General features: G+C 40.2%; 1 protein-coding gene across 13 annotated transcripts in view; it reads right to left on the bottom strand.

Annotated features, from left to right (window-relative positions):
- TEAD1 (TEA domain transcription factor 1) overlaps window positions 1-26,606 on the bottom strand; it is a 269,692-nt gene that overhangs the window by 79,055 nt on the left and 164,031 nt on the right. For 12 of the 13 annotated variants that reach the window (XM_042447674.1, XM_042447612.1, XM_042447541.1 and 9 more), the window contains one exon: window positions 6,889-6,953. In XM_042447674.1, the coding sequence (XP_042303608.1) occupies window positions 6,889-6,953 (65 nt within the window). The remainder of the gene's footprint in view (window positions 1-6,888; window positions 6,954-26,606) is intronic. The other variant, XM_042448271.1, reaches the window with a different exon arrangement.

Below are 26,606 nucleotides of genomic sequence, written 5' to 3'. Positions count from 1 at the left end.
CTGCAAAACTGTATCTTTAGTGGAAGCATAGTCCCATAAGCAAATCCCTACTCTCTGATCTGCATTCCGATTGACCAAGAACACCACATTCGTGAATGGATTAATCTTCAATTTGTTCACCATCATCCCATCAATCAATGCCAAATATTGCTTTGGAGTTTAGTGCAAAGGAAAAATAGAGTTGACTATCATCAGCATAACAGTGGCATTGGACTCCAAACCTATAGACAACTTCTCCCAGTAGTTTAGTGTATACAATGAATAAATACACTATTGGTAACTCTAAATTATACTGCAATTAATCAAATAACAATAGACTTCATATAAATACTTCACATAAACATTTTAAATACGCAGATGAACATGGCCACAGTTGCTTTGGACAGAGTCTTAGAAATTCTTAGAGAAAAAGAGTTTTTTTAAAAAAAGGTCAAATAGTTTTTAGTAAGAATACAGTAATTTGAAATATTTTTTTAAAATAGTGAAAATTAGGCAATACAACAACAGATGAATTAGTAATAAACATTATACAGCAGGGCTGGTTATATAATGGTTCTTAATATATATTTATTTAGCATACCTGTACCATAGCCTTTCCCTAAGAATCGGGGCAACATACAGAGGACATTATGTCAATATCCTCGTAATAACCCTCTGAGGTAGGCTAATCTCCTAGAATGCGACTGGTCTATGATAATCCTCTGTTCATTGCTGTTTTTGAGTGGCTTCCTTGGTCCACGAGGAGGCAACATAATATTGCGAGATATACAATTGGAAGAGGCCTTTACAGTCATACTGGGGAATACCTGTTCAAAATGCTGTTAGAACAGATTACATGCAGGAAGGTCAATGAACTAGTCATTTAGGAAATCCCTTTAGGGTTATAGTAAAGTCCAATCAAACTGATTTTTCCCCTCTTTATAAAAGATCTAGTTTCCCATTGGAGTATCTACTGAAACTGTGACTAGACATAATGCTGAAGAAAGCACCAGCCACGTATGTATCTCTTGGTAATTTTTTTTAAACCAACTGAGCAAGTATAACAACTTCCATACATATCTCTCACTATTTCTAGTACAGCCTCTAAAATAAAAAGAAAAAAACACTGATAACTCTCCTAAAAATATATTGGATTTTCTTCCATAAGTATCACATGGTGCACTGAACAATCCTCCTGAATAATCCAACCCAGTCATTGTATTCCCATTACCTGTGTTTTAATAAAATAACTTTAAAGTGGAGAAAGTATCTATTATACCGGAAACTTGCAGGTAGTCTGAATGGAGTGATATGGAAATAAATACCCCTTAAAATAATTCCTCAGGAGAAGAAGGGGAATTACCCTGAGAAATCAGAAGGCCATGCTGATGAATCAAGCAACCAACTTTATTGGAAGAAATGCATTTCTGTCTGACACTCCAAAAGATCAGAATCTGAATTGAAAGGAGGCTCCGGGCTCAGCATTCATACATTCTAACATAGAGGGTGCCAGGCCACTTTACATTGCACATGTGTACAAGTAACTTTCCATCCAACTAACATTCCTTATCAGATATTTACATTATCCACACTAGGCTTGGAACTGGCCTTCTACAGACTTGTTGTTATCTAAAGGCCTAACTCTTCTGTGTCACAGAGGAAAGGACATGCTGTGTCAGCTTGTTTTTCTGCAGGAAAGTCTATGAAACCAGAGCATACAATTCTAAAGTGATTCAAGCAGTTTTTTTTCCAGTTAAGCCCAAACAAAGCCATATTAGTGTCTCCTTACCCTTCATTTCTCTTGAAGTCACATGTAAAACATAGACCATTAGAAGTTAGTGTATCCTCCTATAACTAATCATTACACTAATGCTGTGAATTGCCAGTATAATTACAGACAGTAAGTTCACCATTGTAGAGTCTGCATTTCTGCACCACACATATTGACAGTCACTACATAATTAAATTATGTGACACAATGATAATCATTCTATCTGAAAATTGCTCGTTGTTTGATTCATTCTTTCTATGTCTTTGATCCAAAGCTTCAAAATATTCATATGCAGCATTTTGACGTATGTAGGTTTTTCTAAAGGTAAGGTAAAGGACATGAATGTCTAGTCATAACAGACTGTAGGTGGCACTGCTCATCTCCGTTTCTAAGTCCAAGGATTTATCTAGTGGTCATGTGGCCAGCATGACTGCACCAAACACTGTTACCTTCCCACTGAGAAGTGGTACCTATCTATCTACTTGCATTTGCATGCTTTCAAACTGCTAGGTTGGCAGAAGTTTGGACTAGGGACAGGAGCTCACCTCATCATGCAGCATTCGGGCCTTGAACTGCCAACCTTCTGATCTTCCGATCATCAGAACTGGCATTTTAACCACTAAACCACTGCTTTTCTACTGAACTCAATTTGAGGGGAAAAGAGATGTAAAGAGAAGAATCAGTCCTGTACTAAAATTGCTTGACTTACACACACTTTTGCTCAGTGAAGGTGGAGCAAAATGCACCGTTCAAAAGCAACAAGTATATTTAATATGTAGGAATAGTTACTACAAGTGGAGAATACCCTTTAAGATGAAATAATACTGGTCCGTTTGTCACTAGAAAATTATTTTCCAATATGAGCTATCTCAGTTATAGTTTCTAAAACTGTTTCAGTTATCACTTCTCTTCAATGAGAAGCCGTGTTTAATTTCTTTTAGCAAAAGCTCACCAATGGGACCTATAGTCTTAATAAATTTAAGGCTGTTTCCTATATTCCTTATAGGAAAACTGACTATATACATGTGTGCATTTACATTGCTGCAGAGACTCTTTCAGTTCAGACATCACACTAAGCAAAACATGGACTTGAGCTTCCAAATGTATAAGCAAAGGAGCTTGTCAAATTTCATTTCCCATCTGCTCAGAACTACATTCTCTAAGGTGAATTCTTGAGGCACAGCAACAGCTGTAAATAAGGTTTGTCAACTGAGATATCACTTCAGACAATAGCTAGCAGAAGTCATGATTTGCAAATCCACTTCATGCCAAGCTTCCTTAACCATGGTTGAACTGATGTCTGAACCAAACTCAATAAACAATCAGAGTACTTCTGATACTTCTCCACAGGGGAAAAAAACAGATGTGAACACTGCCTCTTAGGTGTACATAAATCACTTGTACATGTTAATGACAGAAAGGAGATTAGACTCTTTTATATTCTGAATTTGAATTCAGTCCTGTACCTCGTGCTCAATTTTCAAACACCCTAATCAAGAAAATATCCTAAAAACCTCTGAGCTCTTTAAAACATGTTGGTACTTTCAGCACTACTGTGGTATAGTTATGTACAGTAGTAAACATGAAAAGTGCATTTATATGTAGAATTCTGACTCCAGATTTTATTCTTATTATTTTTATTTGTTTTCTTTATTCCATTATATACCACCTTTCTCTTGGCATGACACCCAAGGTGGTTCAGAAAGCTAAAACAAAATAAGCTAAAAACCAGACCATAAAAATTAAAACACAAGGAATGTTATTTAAAATACATACACACAGAACAAAACAGTCATACCCCTTTAAGCTACAGATTTTACAGATGCTTAAAAAGTGCACAAAACAGCAGTACCCAGTTGTGTAAGCAAAGTGAACTGGACTCCAAACTATTTACAGTTAGCCATGTGTCCTAATAACACCTAGGAACAGCATTTAACTCAGGGTGTTTAAGTGCATCCCCTCCCCCACACCTTCCCTGGAAAATATCTACTGCCAATTGAAAGATGGGAGCAAACTGCAAGACATAAGATGGAGAAAATTGAGGAAGTGCTCCAACAGGGCTTCAGAGGTGCAAAGGACAGGCGATCACTGTTGCTGCTTTTATTTGCTGCCACCACAGGGCTCTACAACTATAAGGGGTAGTAGCCACTGTTCACTGCTGTTGCCACTGCTGATCACAGCTCACCCCTCCTTGTGCCTTTAAAGCCTTGTGGGGGTGGTAATTGGAAGCAGCAGCTATGAGTGGAGACAATGAGAGGATTCCCCTCATCCCACCAGTGCACTTGTGATATCCTGGAGTGGCACTTCCTCCTCTTCCTTTTCTTCCTTGCTCCTCTCCTCCTTAGACTTGGTACTTTGTTACCCATTAAACCTCAGGACACAAAGGAAAGAGCCACAGTGAATGGTGATGATTGATATATGACACTTCCTCACCTGCCTCTGCCTTCTTCCGCCTTTGCCAACAGAATACATGACTGCAGCTTTGTTGTTAAGGAGACAATGATATGGTGCCATGGCCTGCCCACCACACTTTTTGCCTGTAACCTGCCTTTAGCCATTTGGTCATCAGAAGCAGGGCCAGGCAGAGCAGGGCAGAGGGGAAGATGCTGGTGGGTAGAAGCAATGTGCAGTTATGTAGGAGTGGAGCAGAGCCATCTCTGTGAGAGCTGCTAAGAACCAAGGGCCTTACTGAGGGAAGGGTCAGGAGAACAACAGAGGCACCTGCCTACCTGGGAAGCTGAGTAGACCTAAAGGCAGAGATGGATCCCTGGGAAAAAAAAAACTCTTTAAAAATATTTTTAGAATGTGCAATCCTTGAGTATCTGGGCAGTTTGAAAAGTGGCTCTCAGTCCTGTTGCAGTTTCCCAACTATAATAATGCACTTTGTATTGAGATGGTATCCTGCTTTTTATTTCTCTTTGTTTTTACGTTTTAAAATTAATTTGATTTTTTCTAGGGAGAAAAAGTGCTTAGTATAAACCAATGGCATTTTGCTTTATCCTTCTTTTTTGCTAAATTGGCCTTACTCTAATGCCTTAAAACAAGTATGGAAAGAAAGCTTATTTTTCTGTTTCCATTTTATCTTCAAGTAGCCATCTAGTAGAGCTGTTCAACGTAGTCACAATCAAGCTTGTGAACTGAGGCTTAGATCCTTCAGGGGCCTGTTGTAATCATTTTGCTAAGCAGTTTAAGGACAAAATTGCTCATATCCACCGTGGCCTTGATACTGTTACTGTGGCAATCCAACTACAGCTGCATCTAGAACTGTTGCGAGGGATCTATTTCATTTGATGTATCCTGAGGTTGTAGACAAAGTGATTGCAGTAATGCATGCCACCACATATTTTATTGATCCTTGTCCCTCGTGGATGATTAAAGTTGGCTGAGTAGCCAAAAGGTTCAGGATGTGGTGAATGCCTCTTTGCATTAGAGTCCACAAACATTTGGGGGACCACACTGGTATAGAGACTCCTAGGAAAAAGCAGATCCTGATCTCACTCTACAAATGCTCACTTCTACCATAAGCCATGTCCCAAGCCCAGATTTGCAGATTCACATAGCAATAAGTGAAAAAATTAGATTGGGTCCAAATTTCTCTACAAGCATCACAGAAAAAAAAATGATGATGATGTCACCTAAACAACCCCCCCACCCAATTCTGTACTGGCTGGTAAAAAAAAAACATTTTTTAAAAAAATGTGTGCCTTTCAAACCCAAATCAGATGCAATTGAATTGAATATTGCAAATTATGTAGCAATCTCATTAAAATCCTATTTAATAATCTCTGTGAATATGTTTGAAAAATTATTTCATGGTCTTCTTTTCACAATCAACAACTGTTTTCTGATTCTGAAGACAGAGGATATTCGAAAGCACCAACAGACAGGAACCATGAGAAGAGTTCCCACTGCTCACTGACAGATGCTATGGCAATAGGCTAAATCTTTATGCATATAAGATAATCAACTGTCATTTAACCTCTGAAAAAAAAGGGGGGGGGAACATTACAATATTCATATATTTTTAAAACACATGGGTGTATTATGCTACTGGTTCCAGATGTGACCCAAAGTGTTCCAAGTCACACCTGTTTCCTTTGTTTCAATGCATATCAAGCTCAGTCCTATGCTGTTTTAGCACATGTGTGCTTTGCATGCGTTCCCTATGTCATAAAAGTGTGATATGAAAAGTAAATCTGTAATGTTAAGAGCTCAAGGAAACAGATATGGGTGAGGGCATGAGAGAAAAGTTTTTTTAAAAAAAACATCTAATGTTCATTTCACACAGGAAATCAGATATGACAAAGGACAAAATTTCCTGATACACTAGCCTATACTTCTATTCTTGGCTAATATTTCAACTCTTCACCTTGGCTAAAAAAAGCTCTCTCTACTTAACCTGCCTGGATTTACCTTCGGTGTCAAAGAGCATACAGGAGTTACAAATAAGGGCCTCTTAGCAAAATTTGGGATACTTTTTGTCTGAAAAATTCCAGCTTCCAGTTTCTTTTTGTCTCTTTCAAACGGTTTGAACAAAGGAGAGCATACAAGTTTGGACTCTGTCTGGTCTATAACTTTGAACTAAGAAGATTGAACTACTTGACCAAAGAAAATAATTATTTTGATACCTTTTCACAATTTTGTTTGCTTTACAATATTGGAATCCTTTTTTTTTTAAATGCCTTGCAGAATCTGATTTTCTTAAATGAAATTCAGTTTACTCACTCCTTGAAGCTTCCTGATCATTCCCTAGCTTTGTCTTCACTGGGATCAGGCTATCAGTTTGTTCAGCAGATATTATTGTGATTCTTCTCATAAGAGGATCTGTGCACTGCTGGCAAAATAAAGAGCTAGGTGGTTGGTTTTTTAGACTACAGTTCCCAAATGTATTGGCTAGAATGGTCTGACCTTGTTGGAGGTCACACTATTGGGCCAAATGCAAATATAAATTAAGGGGGCCCCGCTGTCACTGAAGTGATGAAAGGCACAAACAGCAGCATTTTTGAAAGCAGACTCAAGACACTGAATAGGCAAAATAGTATCTAACCACAGCTAAAGCAAAGCAAGCCACTGCAGCCAAAACTGTGACATTTTGTGGTTTGTTGACATGCATGTTTTATCCTGTCGGATCCTCTTACCTGTTTCCTGGTCCGTGTCTTTCCCGTTCTAAGTTTGATATATCTGGCTATCAGTTCATTCCTACCTAAAAGAAATACAAATGTATAATGAAGACTAAAAGTAGCAATTCAATACATATTAATGTATAAATGTTAAAACTGCATGACATAAAAACAAAAATCAGCAGTAAATACATGTGCCATAAAAATCATGTTTCAGCCATTTTTAAGGAATAAATGCAACATTGAGGGAAAAAAGATGGGATGCAAGGGGCAGCTTGAAGCGCCCTTTCCGAAGATGGATTGGGCCACGGCAAACGCACGCTATAGCCCCAGTTTGCCTTGAACCCAGTCGGAGAAGGAGTGGATAAGATCTGCTTCTTTTTTGGCGGCCCTGCCACAGCCCCATGGCGGCTTCATGATGCTCCAGTGGCATGCAGCATGTAAACGCTACACGGTCAGATCGTCACAAAGCCGCCCATGTCTGTTGGGCAGCCAAGCAGCTTCAAGCTGGCTTCCTGGCATCATTGAGATGTGTGGCATCTAAACGTTGCGTGCTGATGATGTCTGGGAGCGGGTTTTTGGGGCCATCTGCTCCAGCATGGTCAAGCATGTAAGACAGGAATTTCTTTCTTTACTTCCACCCTGACTGTATTCTTCTTCTATTGAGCTCAAGGTTATAGAGTCCCCTATAGGGTTCCGGTGGGAGTGAAAATTTGCTACACTTGTATGGAAATACTGTTGTATTTCATCCTAAAATTGTTTTACAAGATAAACAGAACAGGACAGCTAGCATGTGGAATGAGATTCCAGAAAGAAAAATAATCAATAGTGAAAGAGCCAAATGATAATTTGACTGCAAAAACAGTTCCAAGTTCAATAAAATTTTGATTCTTACAATCTAATTACAACAATTTGCAATACTTTTACAATAAAAAACTACATTCCTTCTAGTGTCAAAAATCAGTAAGATTAAAAACAAATGAAGAAACAAATTGTGCATCCTTCCTTCATCACCTTCTCATAGACAAAAGCATAACAACATTCTAAAGCTTGGAAAAGTTGCTTTTTTAGAAATAAGTCTTCCAAAGTAAGCAACATACTGTACTATTCATTTATCAGATAAATAAAGCAAGGACCACACTTTATGAGTTGTATTAGCAATACTTTGCTCAGAAAGGATGCACACAGGAAAAATGTGGCAAATGGCCATTTAGGCTACATCCACAATGTAGAAATAATCCAGTTCAACACTTTAACTGCCATGGCTCAATCCTATGGAATTATGGGAGCTGTAGTTTTGTGAGACATTTTGCTTTCTCTGCCTGCTTTGGTGCCACAACAAATTATGATTCCCAGAATTGTATCAAACTAGAATATTTGTGCAATGTGAATGCAGCCTTAGTCAATCTCAAAACTATTCTTCTACCACAGACGTCAACAAATGATAATGTGGATGTCCTGTGTTAGAGATGGGATCAAGCCATTTCATCCCTCCCTTCTGTAATGAGGAAAGCAGGAAAAGGAGCACACATGCCTGAGGCCTATTGTTAGTCTCTCTTCACAACCAAATGGAGGCAACAAGTATAGTTCACACTGTGTCTTAATCCTTGACTAAAAGAGATGTAGGAAAAAGAAACTTCAACAATATTCACTTATTTAGTTAAAACATTTCTATGGGCCAAAACAGATTGCAGAAATAATCCAGTTTGAGACCACTTTAACTGCCCTGGCTCAATACTAGGGTTGCCTGGGAACTGTACTTTTGTGAGGCATTGAGCCTTCTCTGTCAGAGTTCTGGTGCCACAACAAACTACAGTTCCCAAAATTCCCTAGCATTCAGCTGGGGCAGTTGAAGTGGTCTCAAACTGGATTATTTCTGTAGTCTGTTTTGGCCCTATGTCAGTTTTAAGGCCAAAAGATACCTCAGGGCAGACTGCAAAATAAAATCACATAAAACAATAAACATTATTAAATATATCATTTATTTCAATTAAAAATTATAAAGAATATCAGCAGTAATACCAACCATTAAAATTTAAGATATTTGAAGCTAAAATTTAGCAGCTGTACAATAAAATGCAATCAAGAGGAAAAGGGGGGGAAAGTTGCATGATGCAGAAGGGATGAAGAAGGCACACTTTGTTTGGTAAATAGGTTGTTTTCCTGTTTTGTTACAAAACTCCATCCTCGTGGATAGTATTCAGTATGTCTAGAATATCTTCCAATCCTAGTTTAGCCTCTTCCATACAAGATAACTTTTCTTTAAAAAAAACTGACAAAGTTAGTAGTGTCAGGTACTGCAGACAAGCAGTCTTTATGCTCAGTTTTTAATGTGCTTGGGAGGGTAATATTCACAGTAAATATCAAGGGAGCAGAGGAGTCAAGTGAAAACACCATGATAAGCCAGCTCTCCAATGAGGTAGACTGTCACAGTCCCCGCTACAATGGCCATATAAAACCCAATAATCCACTGTGATAAAATGGTGGGGGGGAGGGGGGGAGAAGTGGAGAAGACACTAGTACAAACCTACTTCTGAAATAGGTTCAGGCTTGTCACTTTCCACAGGGTCAAAGGAGATTAAGACTCTCTACATATGTGAAGGTTGTATTTTCCTTTGTATTTTACAGTGGACCCTTGTTATATGCTGGGGTTTGGTTCCAAGTTCCCCCGTGTATAACAAAATCCGTGTATGCTCAAGTCCCATTAAATATAATGACATAGCAAAATGGTGTCCTTTATAAAAAATGGAAAATCAAGGTTGGATATTTGAAATTTATACTTTTTAAAAACATTTTTAAACCGTGTATGCTTGAATCCATGTATAAAAAATCCGTGTATAAGAAGGGCCGGCTGTATTTTGCTTATGAGATCAGCATTTTTAAGTTCTTCCCACCCCCCAACCACAACCTGTACTGTTCCCTCCATCCTTTTCTTTCATGGTTTTAATTTTTTTTTAAATAGATTTTATTTGTTAAAAAGGACAAAACAGCAACAACAGATACTAAACAGTAGACAAAACAAAACAAAACAAAAAAACATAAAAAAGAAAATCATTCTAACAATAACCCATCTCTATTCCTTTACATTCTAAACTAAATACCAACAACTAACAATAGACATTTAAAATCCCTTCCCTTCCTCCAAGTTGAAGACAACTGATTACTATGAACTTTCTCTATTAGTCTTATCCCTTACTTTGTTACGTTAGTTCGAACATTTCCCTATTATAGTGTTACATGTTATACCAGAGTGTATCTATTATCATTTCCCATTATACATTTTTGTAGGCTCTAAGATTGTCACTTAATATCACCTTCAGATCATATTCTATTCAATGTTCGAACAACCACTTTTTTCTTTTTGTACACTCCTGCATCTTCTTAGTGTTATTGTTCCCCTTATGTATTCATCACTATACCTTCTTGATATTACAGGTGACTATTAAGTCAATATTGTTGAACACTGCGTTGTACTACATGAACAAAATATTTTCTTTTATGTTCCTAACATTTTACCCTTTTTATGTTCTATTCCGGTGTTTCTTTATTTGTTCTATACAATGATCTATAATGGGTGCCCATATACCTTCCCATCTTGTTTCATTTCCATTTCTTAATAAATCTGTGAGTCTATCAGATTCTGTCATATCAAGTATTTTCATGTACCAATCTTTTACCTGCAGATTATCTTTACTTTTCCATCTTCTTGCTATTATCATCCTTTGCAGCCGTTATCATGTAAAATATGATTTTCCCATAATCCTTTTCTAATTCTTTATCGTCTATCATGCCCAATAAAAAAATTTTTAGTTCAAATTTAATTCTTGTGTTGAATATATTCTCCATCTCTTTATGAATTTGGCTCCAAAAGTTTTTAATTTTTTTACACTCCCACCACATATGTATGTAGTTTGCTTTTTTGCATTTACAGTTCCAACATTCCTTCCTATTGTGATTGCCCATCTTACCCAATATTTCCGGGGTTATATACCACCTGTATTGCATCTTTAGATAATTTTCTTTTACATCTGTACTTAGGGTATATTTCAGCCTAGCTTTCCAGTTTTTTTCCCATTCCTCCAATAGTATTGGTGTTTTTAAATCTTGTGCCCATTTTATCATGGTTTTAATTTTTTAACAGTAAAGTTCGTATTTAAAGCAGAAAACCAATCAGCTTAATTAAAATTAATTCAACACAAAGACAAGTGCAAGCAAGACTGGTATAGTCAACTCTTCGTATCAGTGGGGGTTCTGTTCTGGACACCTCCACAAACAGCAAAACAGACATTTCCTCTAGAAACATTGAATACTAATGTTACCAGAGCTCAGAAAAGATACTTTGGTGGACTACAGCTTGCAGAATCCTGACATTAACGTGGCTTCTGGCTCTTTCAGTCTGGAAGATCTAATCCAAGAAGTAACTTTTCCAAGGTCAGGTTTTATATAAACACTGCCATCAACTTTATTCAGCAAAACATGAGAGGTGTGATTGTTGATGGAAATCCTAGATCCAAGCTCTTCAATGTTTTTGTTGTTTTTAATACAAATTTCAGTGCCATTTGACACGGTGTTGTCCAAGGGCATTCCCTGAGCAGCAGATTTTCAAAGGGCACTTGAAATGTGTGTTGGTAAGGTCAGAACACCCACACCTTGAGCCTTCAAAGATTTCAGCATCTCACACCAAATAAGACTGAGTTTCCAGTGCCTGTGACAGCGGGGAAAAACACCTCTTGAAGCATTTCCATGCACGGGCCGTGGGGAGACATTTTAAATCCAAATTAGCCAACAAGAAACCTCTTGTAGATAAAAGTCAACAACTGATTAAACAGTTTCAACCACTAAGTAAGACACCCGCTATTTAAAAAGCCATGAACAGAATCTATTTTAAGCCCTTAAAAATATTATAGGCAGGTGTTAAGTCATCCCCATAGTGAGGTTTGAGAGTGGTCCCCTCAGTGAGTTTTGAGAAGGCTTATGGAAAAGGTGGGGCAGGCGGGGGGACTGGGCAATGCTTTCCAATGCAGGCAGCGTTTTGTTCAGACAAGCTTACTGCAGAAGGTCATGTGACACAGGCCAAATAAACAGCATCTGGGGATTTTCAATTACAGACCTTCACCCAGCATGCCTGCACTGTAATCTCTACCAGATGAGGCTCAGGCCTCACTATTTTCAATAATTCACACACTGTGTACACATAACATGACAATAAGGGCATTCATGCAACCGCCTGATTCGCACATCAAAGCTCCCAAATGGCCAGCTGTAAGCATGCTTACTGCTGAATAATTCATTCTTTTCACAGGCTTGAAAAAACGCTCAGCAGGACTTGGCAAGCTTGTGTTCTTTCCTGTGTGGTATGCTAAACTCAAATTTTGAAAGAGGTACAGCCCCACTTTTAAAAAGGAAAGAAAGAAAGAGAGAGAGAAAGAAGAGGAGCTAGAGATCCAACCATTTAAATCCACATTTGCAAGGATTCAAATGTTCTTTAAAAAAATAAAAGCAGTCAACTAAATGAGCTACAATTCTAATTGAAAAAAGAGAATGCAAGCAGATACAAAACAAGACTCATGCTTATGAGGCAGATGGTTAATGTTTTTTTAAAAAAAGAAACCTTCTTGTTGTAGGCTTCTCTCCTGTATATATGACATTTACAATAAATCATTATCAGATACTAACAGTTTACAAGTTCAGAAAAAGGTAATTAGCATATATCTACTATTTTGCTCTATTATGCTATCTTTCAAAGGTCAGTTTTATATAAAAATCACTTATGGGAATGTGTGTAAATCATAATTGGGAGCCATTCTTCAAAAGCCTGGACAGTTTGATTTCTCTTCTGCTTTTCCCCCCTTTCTTAATGAGACTTTTATAGGCATTTAAAAAATCATGCAACTCTAATTTTAATTGCAAGACAAACATTGCTGTAATTACATTTACAGTATTCTGATACATTTGTTTCCCCAAGCCTCCAAAGTATATTCTTTTAAGGCAATCCCTACTTCATAATATCAATTTTTGCTATCTGTCAATCAGCACAACAACCAGCAGGATCAACTAGTAGTGACCTCCCCTCATAGCAAACACATGCTGCTTACCAGCTGTGGGCTGTGTATTTTTACACCCTTTTCCCTATCATTCAGAGTGGTTTCCTCTTAATCACAATAATCCTAAAAGTGCTAAAACATATCAATCGTCCTCTAAGCCCTGCCTACAAAAGGCCAGCCATCCCTGTTTTTATGGGCTTGTCCAACAGCAGCTGATACTTCATTCAGCTGCAAATCCAATTTAGCAGCTACAAGAGGTTTAGCATCCCTGGAAAAATATTGGGTGTTGATCTTGCACAGTTAAATCAGCAATCTTCTTCTGCCATGTTGCTTTGCTTTTTCCTAGCATATTTTCACTTCTAATCGAGTTCCTTAGTTGAGATGACAGAACATAGGTTTACAAGTATTACCATAGCTTGAAATCATTTGTAAGATAAATATTACAAATGGAAGTAAATGGAAAACTATAAAATGTCAGTGTGTTATGTAGAGGAAACACCATACATGTATATATAATTCAAAAAGAACTGATTCAAAGGGTCATTTGCTGTGCACCTAGAGCCACATTTGTAGAAATTCATTTGTTTCTACATGAAAGATTATCTAGGGTGCTAAACAAAAGACTAATACATTTCATTGTCTTTTTACCTTTTTAGAATAAAAAAGCACCTCCAGAAATACAGCTGAACAGTTTTTGAAAAAAGGATGAGCAGCTTTTTATAATCCAGGATTTCAGACACGTTTGATGAAATTCAACAGAGGTAATTTTTTTTACAACACACACACACACACAAATACCTGTCTTGAACCTCCCTGTTACTATTTGTTGCCTACAGCATCCTTGTTCTACAATATGGTATACCATTCACAAAGATGCTACAATGCATGGCTTCCGAAACTCTCAGTGATTACAATCCAGCAGAGTGTGTTAAATGTACTTTAACCCATTTGATTGGATTGTTTTTAACTTTGTATTGTATTGCAGTTTTGCAAATCCAATTTGCAGAGAAAGACTGCTATGTCTAAGAGTAAGCATTCAACAAATCTCTGGCTTTGCTTCACGAACGAAGATTCAAGAAGGAATCATCTGCGCTTTGTACAAGCGCGTTGGTGACTAAAAAGGCCAATCCGGGACAAACAGGTCCGGTTGCAGAAAGCACAGCGGAAAGTCTCCTTGATAATTGCCAGACCAGTAGAGTGTGTAGCCGGCACCATGTTCTTTAAGGCTGCCTTCCTCGTGGAGATGAACTTCACTAAGAGCAGCAATGTTGATGTTAAGTCGTGACAGTTCATGGGCTATTAGGGCAGAATGATGCTCAGGACATCCACTATCTGCAGAATCTTGCATGGTTCTGATGTTCCAGCATGCAAGTGTTAGTCTATTTGCACCTTTGGAGGCTGGTGTGTGCCTTTGTTTCTTTGTCTTTGTTTGACTGCATCAGAAGATGTCCATTGGCTGCGGCTAGCCAACCAGGTTGTTGGGGATGAGCTTTCTTTAGGCTACCTATTCTAGGCCCCTCTCCATATGGAGCAAGCAGTGCTCTCCTTAAAAAAGGCTGCTTGGTCATTCAGAATGCTGCCAACAAGACTGTCATCCCCAGTCAGTCTCAAGCGACCAAAGTCCTGAACCGCCTGCATGCAGGGTTGGGTCTGCAGCTTCCAGTGCATCTTTACACCTGCCGTTTCGTCCCTCGCCTATCGCTACAGGGCTTTTTCAGAGATTGGATGTATCCTTCGAGCCTGTGCAATGGATTTTTCTGGTGGAGCGCAGTGTGCACAGAACTGGCCTCACCCTTTAAACCAGAGGTTTGACTGTTGAGGCCTTGACAAGCATGGACGGTAGCAGCGAGATCCTCGAATTGTAGGTTTGATTAGAGTTTCCTTCTCTTAGATGGTTGACCTTACAGGGTTAGATGAGCACCATCTGCCCGGGTTTGGGATTAGAGTTTTCTTTCTCCTAGGATGGTTGCCATAAGGCTAGAGAACCCATCCTGCCCTTTGGCACTCTTGGTCAGACCCTTCGGTTGTGACCTGTCTGGCATGGGAGGCCCTGCCGGTGGCTATTATACCACCACCAGCATAGCTCACAACATCATTAGGGTGCACAAGCCTCTCCTCCACAACAAGGGGCGTCAATAGAGCCTCAGCAATGAAAGACTTAAAATTTACAACAGTGTGATATAATGCCATTTCAATGTTTTGAAGTTAATTTTGCAATTATATACTTTGCTAGGCAATATTAACTGTATTTTATCCCATTATAAAATTAATGCAAAATTAATGTCCATTTAGTGACTTCTGAAAAGAGTAAAAATGAAAACACAAATTCTACCAAATCACAAACTGCAGTTTTGTAACTTTGCCATACCCAATGAGGACAAAATGATTGCAGAAATATTGACTGCAGAAATGTAATTACTGCCATTTTAATTGATATGATGGTAGGCCAATAAACTAGCTAAATATAAATGTATATACAGTGCTGAGTTTGTATTTTACTTTTCAAGATGTTGATTTTTACAGAGCACCAAGCAAGTTCTTTTCTGCCATGAATTAGTAGTGAAATGTCCAATTTGGACAGAAATCTTTAAAAAAATGCAGACAATACACTGGCTCATCTGTCATGCGTGATGGATGAGTTAAGGGGATTAAAATCAGTATTTGCATCATAATAGATAAAAATTAGCAAAATAGAATTTCTCAGTAGGTGGCTTGAATTCTATGTATTCACCATTGAAAAAGGAGGTTCTTTAAAAAAAAAAGAACTACAGTTGCCTTACAATCTTCATTTGAAGAGGCTTTATTCTAAATGCTGATTAACCTTCACAGGAAAGAATGAAGAAAAGTTAACTTGGGTAACTTTCAGATGCTCATGCAAACCGTTTTTGTTGATCCTTAATATTACAGTTTTAAATAGTGATTCACTTATGCATATGATTTTGGGAAATGTACATTTTTTTCCCTTAATCTGGGATGTGATGTTAGCAAGGTACACCTCCCCACCTTGTGGTATTAATTGCTGTGATGTGCCCCAAAAAATATCTGAAGTAGTGTGGAGGTCATTTCTGTCATGTTTGGAGCCCCCTTGGACCCCCTCCCCTGATTGAAATTTTTGCAAAATTTTGACACCCCCCCTTCCAAATGCCCTCTAGAGGCCCAGGAAGGCACAAAACATGTATCCATGTTCTCTAGAAGGTGTTTGGGCCCCCCAGGACAAGGGGGAATTGCAGAAGCAGGTGCAGTGAGGGTTCAATCACCTTGTTTTCCACAGTTGCCAGTCCCTGATGAACAATGTGGACAGCTATAAAAGAGGGAAGAATTAGGCTCATCCTATTTATCCTCATAGTTGCAATGACAGCATTGGATATAAGTTACTGCTCAAAAGAAGCTAACACCATCTTGAAGAATTGGTTAATTAATATTATAACCAAACGATGAGCATAGCACTGCCAAATTACTACGTATACTTTAGGGTGTTGATCTTATGGTGCTGCATCATTTCTCTGAACCCTGGCAAATGACAACCAATTATGTATAGGAAACATGCATGAGGTACAATGACACACCTCTGGTTCAGATGAATTCTGAATTATTATTATTATTATTAGTAGTAGTATTAGTATTAAGCTTTTTTATATAGCGCTGTAAATTTACACAGTGCTGTACATACAATCAATTAAAACAGATAAAATAAACCTGCCTATGGTGTACATTCTACAAAAATAATTAAATATAATACATATTAGTACATTAGTATTTTTCTTTGCATCTAGAAGAAAAAGAAGAAATCTCCCTGCTTCCCTTGCAACGACTGAAGGACGCTACAGAGGGAGCTCTGATTCCTTGACGATTAATGAGTGCTTCCAGCGTTCAGACAGAGAGGCTCATTTCCCCTTTTAGCAACTTTTGGAGGGTGATTTCCCAGTGATGCAGGCAAGTGTGAAAATCTTCATAGACCCCAACCATACATGTAGGGAGATTCCAGTGGTCCAAGCGGGCCTCAGGAAAGGAAGAGGCACAACAGACTACCTCACAAACATATGACAGCCAATGGAATGCACCAAGGAACTAAAAAAAAAATCACCATATAATTTATACACTATAGCAAAGCCTTTGACTGCATAGACCAGGGGTAGGCAACCTTTTTGAGCCGGGGGCTGGGTTGCTGTCCCTCAGATAACTGGGGAGCCGAAGCTGGAGGGGGGTGGAGCTTCCACCCTATGGGGCGGGGCCGTGTGCCGGGGTGGAGCTTCCACCCTCCGGGGGTGGAGCCACATGCTGGGGGCGGAGCTTCCACCCTCCCAGACCCTTCCCTTCAGCTCTTCCCTTCAGCCAAAAGGGCTCCAAGGGGCCCTTTCAGCCGAAGGGGAGGGAGGCCGAAGGGAAGGGCTTGGGCAGGCCGCCTCCTGAGCTCCTCCACGGCCCTTGCAGCCCCAGGCTTCTCTCTCTGGAGGGAGGCCTGGGGCTGCATGGGCCGAGAAGGAGCCCGCGGAAGCAGCCTGCCGCCTCCTGGGCTCCTCCATGGCCCTTGCAGCCCCAGGCCTCTCTCTCTGGAGGGAGGCCTGGGGCTGCATGGGCCGAGAAAGAGCCAGCGGAAGCAGCCTGCCACCTCCTGGGCTCCTCCACGGCCCTTGCAGCCCCAGGCCTCTCTCTCCGGAGGGAAGCCTGGGGCTGCATGGCCTCCTACAGGCCTGCTGCGGCCCCTGGAACCCTCCTGGATGGCTCTGGGAACCACAGTGGGGCTCCTACAGGCTCACTGCAGCCCCTGGAGCCCTCCTGCAGGGCTCCAGCAACCACAGCGGGCCTCCTACAGGCCCGCTGCATGGCCTCTCGCAAGAGGCCGCAGAGCCAAAGGCTCCGCGCAAGAGGTCCTGCCGCCGATTGCCCCACGCCGATGGCAATCAGTGGAAGGACCAGGCTGGAGCCGGTCCCAAGGCCTCAGCGGGCCGGATCCGGCCCGCGGGTTGCCGGCCCCTGGCATAGACCATGAAAGGCTATGGAATGCTCTTAAAGACATGGGAATGCCAACACATCTTATAGTCCTGATGAGGAATCTATACTTAGCACAAGAGGGTATTATCAGAACAGAGCATGGAGAAACAGAATGTTCTCAGTTGGCAGAAGGGTCAGGAAAGACTACATCTTATTACCCTACCTGTTCAAATTATATGCAGAATATATTATATGAAAAGTAGACATGGACACTGAAAGAGGAGGAGTGAAAATAGGAGGAAGGAATATCAACAATCTAAGATATGCAGATGATACCATATTACTAGTAGAAAACATCAGAGACCTGGAACAGGTACTAAGGAAGGTCAAGGAAGAAAATGCAAAGGCAGGCATAGTGCTGAACATAAAAAGAAAAAAAAAAGACCATTGAGAATCTACACAAATTCAGCCTAGACAATGAAGAAATAGAAATAGTAATAGTAAAAGAGTTCTTATACCGGGGATCAAACACTGATCAGAACGGGAACTACAATCAAGAAATCATAAGAAGACAAGGAATGGGAAGAGCAGCTATGAAGCAACTATAAAAAATCCTAAAGAGTAAAGGTATACACCTGAGCATGAAAGTTAGAATCGTACAAGCCACTGTATTCCCTGTTACCATTTATGGATGTGAGAGCTGGACAATTTGGAAACCAAATAGGAAGAAAATTAATTCATTTGAGATGTGGTGCTAGAGAAGAGAAGATGCCATGGGCAGCCAAGAAGTCAAACAAATGTGTCCTAGAGCAGATAAAGTCAGAAATTTCCCTGGTAGTCAAAATGACTAAACTGAGGCTTTTGTATTTCAGACACATCATGAGAAGGCATAACTCATTGGAAAAAAACCAACAAGGCTAGGAAAGGTGAAGGGAAGCAGAAAGAGAGGAAGGCCACATGCTAGATGGGTGGACTCTATTAAGGAGGTCATGAGCATGAATGTGCAGGAACTAAGCCAGGCAGTGGAGGTTAGGGAGTCTTGGAAATGTCTCATCCACAGGGTCACCATGAGTTGAGATTGACTCGAGGGCAGTTAACAACAACAACAACAAAAACTACAGTTATAACATAGATAGGAAAATTTATAGAAAAGAGATTAATATGTTCAGTTAGTTAATTGTTAATAAACTAAAAACCGATTTCATTTATGTTGGCAATGAAAACTAACTACAGTGGGCCCTTGTTATATGCTGGGGCTTGGTTCCTAGACCTAGACCACCACCACCACCACCACCACCACCACCACCACCACCACCCATGAATAGCAAGATCCATAGATACTCAAGTCTAATTGAATACAATGGCATAGTAAAATGATGCCCCTTATATAAAATGGCAAATTTAAGGTTTGCTTTCTGGAATTTATACATTTAAAAAAATAGTTTCAAATCGTGGATGCTTGAATTCATGGATGGAAACTCCATGGATGCAGAGGGATGGCACTATTAAGTTCAGGTTTACAGTCTATAAAGACAGGAACCAGAAGGAAAAGGGAATGGTAGAGGAGGAGGGGATTAAGTCCAACAAATGTTGCTTCTCATCACCTCCTCAGAAGACAGACCAATGGTAACTGGGATAGATGGAAGGCCTTTCCTCTGTCGCTGGAATCATGGTGCAATGACACTGTGAGTAAAGAGCAATTACACTGCAGCTTTTACCAACATGGGAGGCATGACTGTTATAGAATCATAGAATTGGAAGGGACCACAAGGGCCATCAAGTCCAAGCCCCTGCTATGCAGGAAATCTCAATCAAAGCATCTCAGGCAGATGGCCATCCAGCCTCTGCTTAAAGACCTCCAAGGAAGGAGACTCCACCACATTCTGAGAGAGTTTGTTCCACTGTCGGACAGCCCTTACTGTCAAGAAGTTCCTCCTAATGTTGAGGTGGAATCTCTTTTCCTGGAGCTTGCATCCATTGCTCCGGGTCCTAGTCTCTGGAGCAGCAGAAAACAAGCTTGCTCCCTCCTCAATATCACATCCCTTCAAATATTTAAACAGGGCTATCATATCGCCTCGTAACCTTCTCTTCTTCAGGCTAAACATCCCCAGCTCTCTAAGTCGTTCCTCATAGGACATGGTTTCCAGACCCTTCACCATTTTGGTCGCCCTCCTATGGACACACTCCAAATGTTCACACATTTAAGTTACATGCAGTAAAAGTCTTATAAAAATGAAACTGAAAAATGACATTCATGATTTTACTCCCACTCACCCAGATTTTGAGTTCCTGAAAAGAGAAATATGTAGTGTGATTGTTTGTGAATTGCATATCTAACCCACCTTTCACAAAACCCTACCATTTGCTTGTTACTCGTTCTCTCTCTCTTTTATAAATTAACTTTTCTAAAGGTCACCATATTTTGTAGACATAAAGTAACATTTGGTTTCAGTAATGCAGATCACTGTTTTTTAGAAACCAGGTACCAGTGGAGAAGGTTCAGTTACTGAGGCAGTTAACCTTACAAGACCTTAACATAATTCATCCCATTAGAAATACTCTGTCTAAAGCAGTGATTGCCAAACTCTGGTTCTCCAGGTATTTTGGACTTCAGCTCCCAGAAGCCTCAGCCATCTTGACCAATGGAATGGGATTCTGGGAGCTGAAATCTAAAACAGATGCAAGGCCAAAGTTTGGGAATGGGATTCTGGGAGCTGAAATCTAAAACAGCTGCAAGGCCAAAGTTTAGGAATTGCTGCTAGTAAGTGGTATGACTGTTGCAACCTACATACTGCAAATGTTTATCTCTTAGTGACTAACAAAAAGCAAGAAGTTATTTTTCAAAAACCTAAGAGAACTATACGTTTCATACTCAGAATCACAGATCATAAAATCATAGAGCTGGAAGCTGCCCTATAAGTCATTGGGTACAACCTCCTGCTCAGTGCAGGAGCTTGAACTCAAACTTCTGGACATAATAAATTGTCTTTTATTTGTGAACTCTTCAGCACTGTGGCTCATAAAAACTCAGGGGTGGGAAAATGTGGAAGTTTAGGAGGCCATATTAGCCCTCTAGAGACCTTGCAGGGCGACATTTACTCCCAGAACATTAAAATTAAATAACCCACCCCAAATGCCTCTAGAAGGTATGCGGCAGTTTCACTATGTGCCTCTCCTATGTTAAACTGGCCCAGGGGCCCCTGTAAAATGTAGTGAAAATGCTCCCTAGTGGACATTTTACAGTATTTAAAGAGCAAAAGAAAAAAAAGAAAGAAAAAAAATGCATAAAATGCTTTTAACCTCGGTAGGCCCAGGGAGCTTCCAAATGCCCTCCAAACACCTGAGAGTGCCTTTTCACGCATTCTGGGGAATAAAAAAAAAGACGAAATTTTATAATATTTTTTTCCCCTCTGGGGCCCTTGAGGCCGACAAAAATGGCCCAGAGAGCCACATGAGGCCCATGGGCTATACTATACCACACCTATAATAACACACCAAATAACTTAATTATTGAATGTCCAACTATACTGAGTCCCTATATTGGGAGAAAAGCAGGATGATGATGATGATGATGATGATGATGATGATGATGATGAGAGAAATAATAATAACAACAACTTAAACCAATCTCTTTAATTTTTTAAAAAATAATTGTTTCTTGTTTTTTGTTTCTTGGACTGAAGAGCCCTCCCTCCAGTCCATCTGCCTTGGTCCAGGCCTCAGAGGGAGAGAAGAACCACTGGACCTCATCCCCTTTCCCTCCACCATTCCCTTCTCCTTTTGTGTCGTGTCTTTTAGATTGTAAACCTGAGGGCAGGGAACTGTCTAATTAAAAATTATAATTGTAAGCCGCTCTGATAGCCATTAGGGCTGAAGGGCGGGGTATAAATACCATAAATAAATAAATAAATAAATAAATAAATAAATAGCTTTTCTTTCTGAAGTCTATGGACACCTACCAGTAATCCCCACTAAAATCAAAATGATTAATTTTTGAATGGAAATGTGTATATAGACTCTTGTTTGTCAGTGTAGTTGTACAGTATATCTAGTGTGATGCAACACCAAAATATTATTTTTGGTGCCACTTTTCTTTTTGCAGCCTCTAACCTACAGTTCAGTCTATGCACTGCCTGTCCAGTCCCACAGCTTTTTGCATTTTACATTAGAGGAAACATTACATTTAGAGGTTTGTTGTCTCAAAAAAAAAACACACACACACACACACACACACATTACAGTACTATTTGCAGCCATGCCATAACAATTCAGCATAACACCATTGTCTTCCAAATGCAAGCTTCTTCCAGGGACAGCTTTAAAAACAGAAAGAGCAATTATGGCGGGTTACAGACCGCCAAAAAGCGGCAGCCTGCACCCGCCCATTTCCCCACCGGATCGGGGCCTCAGTGGCCAGAGCGGCAGCTGCTGAGGACCCGATCTGCCACTTTCCAGGCTGTGGGAAAATGAGAAAAGGTCCCTTTCCCCACAGCCTGGAAAGGGGTGTCCTTGGGCTTCAAGCCCGAAGGACACCCCGCGGAGGCAGGGAGGAGGAGAAAGGGGCTGCTTGGCCCCTTTCTCCTCTGCGTCGCTGGGTGCAGCCGTCTGAAGGCTGCGCCCAGCGACACAAACAGCAAAAGGAGCTCCGTTTCAGAGCTCCTTTTGCGGCCGGGGAAGGGGCGCACTATTCGCCCTGGCGCGGCGTGATGATGTCACGTCTGTGCCGCCCCATATAGAAGTGGCACGGTCGTGACGTCGTAATGGCGGCAGCCGTGTGGAACGGCCGCCGCCATTTTGTGCACGCTCCGCGCGTGCTAGGGTTGGGGGCGTCCGGAAAGGATGCCCCTTTCTAACCCTAGCACGTGCAGAGCGCGCACTTTTAGGCCCGTTCGTAACGGGCCTATGTTTTCTTTAGACCAATGAGAGCTATAATGAGTTTGAGAGACTGCCCAATTCCCCTTTTTTATACCTTCCCCAATTATTTTTTTTAAAAAATAGCAGTAATCAAATGCTTGTGTCATAAACTAAGACTGTATTTTTTATGCCAAAGACCATTATCTAGTGGAAAAGCAATTAGTTTAATATTAGTTATTTAGTATATATGTCAGGGTATACACCAAATACCCACTGTGCAAAAGATATTTTGAATTAAGAGCAGGTGCAGAGAGACATTTAAACTCATATTGTGTTATGCAAGAGTTCTGGAATCAGATTACATATGATAAGTTCAGACAGATAGTAAGAGCCAAGTGGAAAGCATTTCACCAATGTATGGAGAATTTTTACATATCAAATCCTAACCTTGCTTTCTTAAGTGCTGGGAGAGGCGATGCCTGTTTTGCCAGAACACAATTTCTAGGGCTTTTTTGTTTGGCAGTGTGGCTCTAGTGAATGTACAAAAAAATTTGCTCCTGTTTATGAACCTACAGATCCACAAACTATAAAAAAGAGATATATTAATCTCTTCAGCATCCTGTTACAATTTCAAGTACAGAAGTACTTTGTGATAATTCCCTGCTTATGTATCTTTGACACCCACCATTCAAGATTCCCTTTTACCATCTGAGGAAAACAGTTTCAGCTGAGAAATTTAGAAATACTATTCTGAATGAACTGGATGAGTTTGATTCTTTACTGAGTACCTGAGTGCAAACAGTGATAATGTGGATAGAACACAGATGGAGGAGGAAAGGGGTAGAAATGTACCATATAAGGCAAGAAGAAGATCAGGCACAAACTACTTTTTTCTTGGCAGCCTGCCTTACCTCCAACAGTACAGAAAGCAAGGCTTCACTTTCATCGCCAACAACTTAGAAATAGTCGAAGGCTTTCAAGGCTGGCATTCATGGTTTTTTGTGGGGGTTTTCGGGCTACATAGTCCTAAATACCCACAAAAAATTAGAAATAGCAACTGAGGAAATAAAGGTATGCTGCCATAATTCCTTTGAGACTGGTTCATGCAGATGGTTTCCTTTATTTGTTATAAAAAGAGGGCAGGGGAAAGGGGAGAAAAAGCCTCATCAAAAGTGCTATCTTTCTGAATTTACTAAGTATGTATGTGTATGTACCTTCAAGTCATCTGTTGACTTATGGCAACCCCACAAATTTCATACAGTTTACTATACAAATTTCTCAGATTATGTATTGATTTCCATTCACAAAATACACAGCTCCTTTAGCTTCTGCCACCATATCAAGACCAGCTCTGGGCTAAAATTTTCATTTCCTAAAATTCAGCAAAATGATTCATAAAACTTTAATTTAAAATGCAAAGTGTTGGTTTTGACCTATAAAGTCCTATATAGCCTGGGTCCGAGTTATTTGAAGGACAATATCACCCTGTAAAACGTATTAGGGTGTTTCAATGATGCATGTGTCCTAAGAGTTTGGAAGCTGCACCAAAGCTGCACTCCAGTCCTTAGTGAGCAATTGGAGTAAATAAAACTTTGCAAGTCCAACAGCTCTTGCAACATCTCCCAAAGACACAGCTCAACAGACTGAGAAAGAAATATTAATTCTGCCACTGTATCACATAGCTCTCTTCCACTCACATTCTCTACAACATAACTATCATACTCAATGGCTTCAGCTGACAGTAGTTTAAAATCCTGACAGCAGCAACTTATATTTCAAGATGACCAGAGGATTCCATTTCAGAGTTTAGAAACAGAGTATGATAGCAACAAGGGGAACGGTTCTAGGACAGATGAAGAATATGGGATCACATACTTGATCCACTGTTTAAAATGACAGTTAACCTGAAAGCAGATTTTTAGGCATACTCATGCACATATATATTAAAATGCCACATTTATTTAGAGCTTTATACTTTTACTTCCCTAGTCTTTGCTTTCTTAATAACCTACCAAAATTAAGATCTTCAAAAGGTTTTGCCTCATAGCTTAACTGTGCCATTGCTATAGCTCCCGTATAACTCCTGAAATATGCCAGCCCACTTTTCCATCCTGATATTAAGTAAATGTCTCTAAGGAAGGAGTCTCCTTCCTTGGAGGTCTTTAAACAGAGGCTGGATGGCCATCTGTCAGGGATGCTTTGATTGTGAGTTCCTGCATGGCAGGGGGGTTGGAGACCTTGTGGTCTCTTCCAACTCTATGATTCTATGAAATTAACCAAACAAAGAGCAGCTATCTAGACTGCAAGAATGTTTTTCTTGTGTGGCAGTCTGAAGAAGAGTCAGAACACTATCTCTAAGCTAACAAACGAGGTAATGTCCTGTTTTTTCCAACATGATTAGCTTATGATGATAAAATGAAGAGCTGAGCTAGGAGTACAGAAGCCACTGCCTAGGTTCCAAACACATAAGTGGCACTGTATGTATGTGCCAAACAGGAGAAGGCAGGAAGGGAATGGAAGTGGAAAAAGAAAAGATATGGAATTTAAATTTTAAAGAGACAGTGCAGAAGACTAAGGGGAGAGGAAGTCTTCAATGTTCATCCTTCATTCTGGGCAGCATTCACAATCATAACTAGTACCTCCTGTGAAAATACACCAGCTCTGTTGGGAAGACAGAAATGAAGTCATTCTCTTTCTCTTTAGTGGTGGGGAGGGCTTGTCCTCCTTGGCTCCTGGCTGAATCTTTTTCACTTCCTCCTTATATACTGTTGTTGAGACTACAGTGGCTACAATTTTCTCCCCCCCCCCCCCATGCCTTTCTAATCTGAGGTTCTTCTGGCAACTCCTGGACTTGGCTGGCAGTCCTTCTCCTATAGAGGTCTTTAATGGCAGTTCACCACTCCCATCCCTTCCTCCTGGCCAAAACAAGAAAGAGAAGCAGCCTCTGGGTTACAGGTCAGAGAAGAAGAGAAAAGTGGTGGGTTCCTCTCACATTCTCACAGCAGTTTCTTGTTTAGATGCTTGATTTGTGGATGAAGCAAACACAAAATAAGAGGTTTCCCAATAACAACTTTCAGATAGGAGGGAGGGCAAGCCAGCTGCTCTGAAGGGAAAACAGGTAAAAACAGGATTGGGTTTAGACAAAGGTGGGGATGGGGAGTGGATATCAGAGATAAAATAAATCACCATGCACTGTGTGTTCTCTTGTTGTGTCTGATGAGCTTGTGCAAACTTCAGCCTTGAGGGATTCCAAGTAACAGTTCAAATCCACTGTATCTTAACATTGATGGATTTTTCTCACTATCTTTCTAGTGATGCTAATTTGATATGGATATACGGGGAAGCTGCTGACAGAAGGTTTAAATAAAGATGTCTCTGGATATTTAAATGAATAGAGAAGGCTAGTGGGTGGTTGTCACATAGGGCCACAGGCACTAATTGCAGAGCAGGGAGGGGGCATTTAAAAACAACCAGTGACTACAACATTATCAGTGCTGTTCAAGGATTCATGGCAGTGGTCCCTTTGTTCCCTTTGAAACCACTGACATGTGTTTTCCATGTTAGGCTGGACTATGAACATGCTCCAGTTTTGATCTGAACCCCCCAAGACAAGTTCAGCAATTTTTACAGTTCCATTAAAGTTTAGACATGGGATAGATTCACTGTCCACTGACACAGAAGTCCTCAACAACCCAAAAAGTGTATCTTATCTACAATGCCAAAATTTAATTAGACAAAATCCAAAATCCAGAAAAGAGTGTTAGCTTTATTGGCCAACCAAAGTGCACAAAACACATAATGTATGCTTTCAAAGCTCCACCGGCTTCTTCACAGGCAAAGATGCTGGGTTTTTTTTTGTTTTGTCTTTGTTATTCAGTTGGTCTGTAGCGATTTCCGTGCAGGCAG

This window comes from Sceloporus undulatus, chromosome 1 (genome assembly GCF_019175285.1).
Source record: "Sceloporus undulatus isolate JIND9_A2432 ecotype Alabama chromosome 1, SceUnd_v1.1, whole genome shotgun sequence".
Taxonomy (NCBI): domain Eukaryota; kingdom Metazoa; phylum Chordata; class Lepidosauria; order Squamata; family Phrynosomatidae; genus Sceloporus; species Sceloporus undulatus.
The sequence above is the reverse complement of the archived record's forward strand: the minus strand, read 5'-3'. Positions and strand labels throughout refer to the sequence as shown.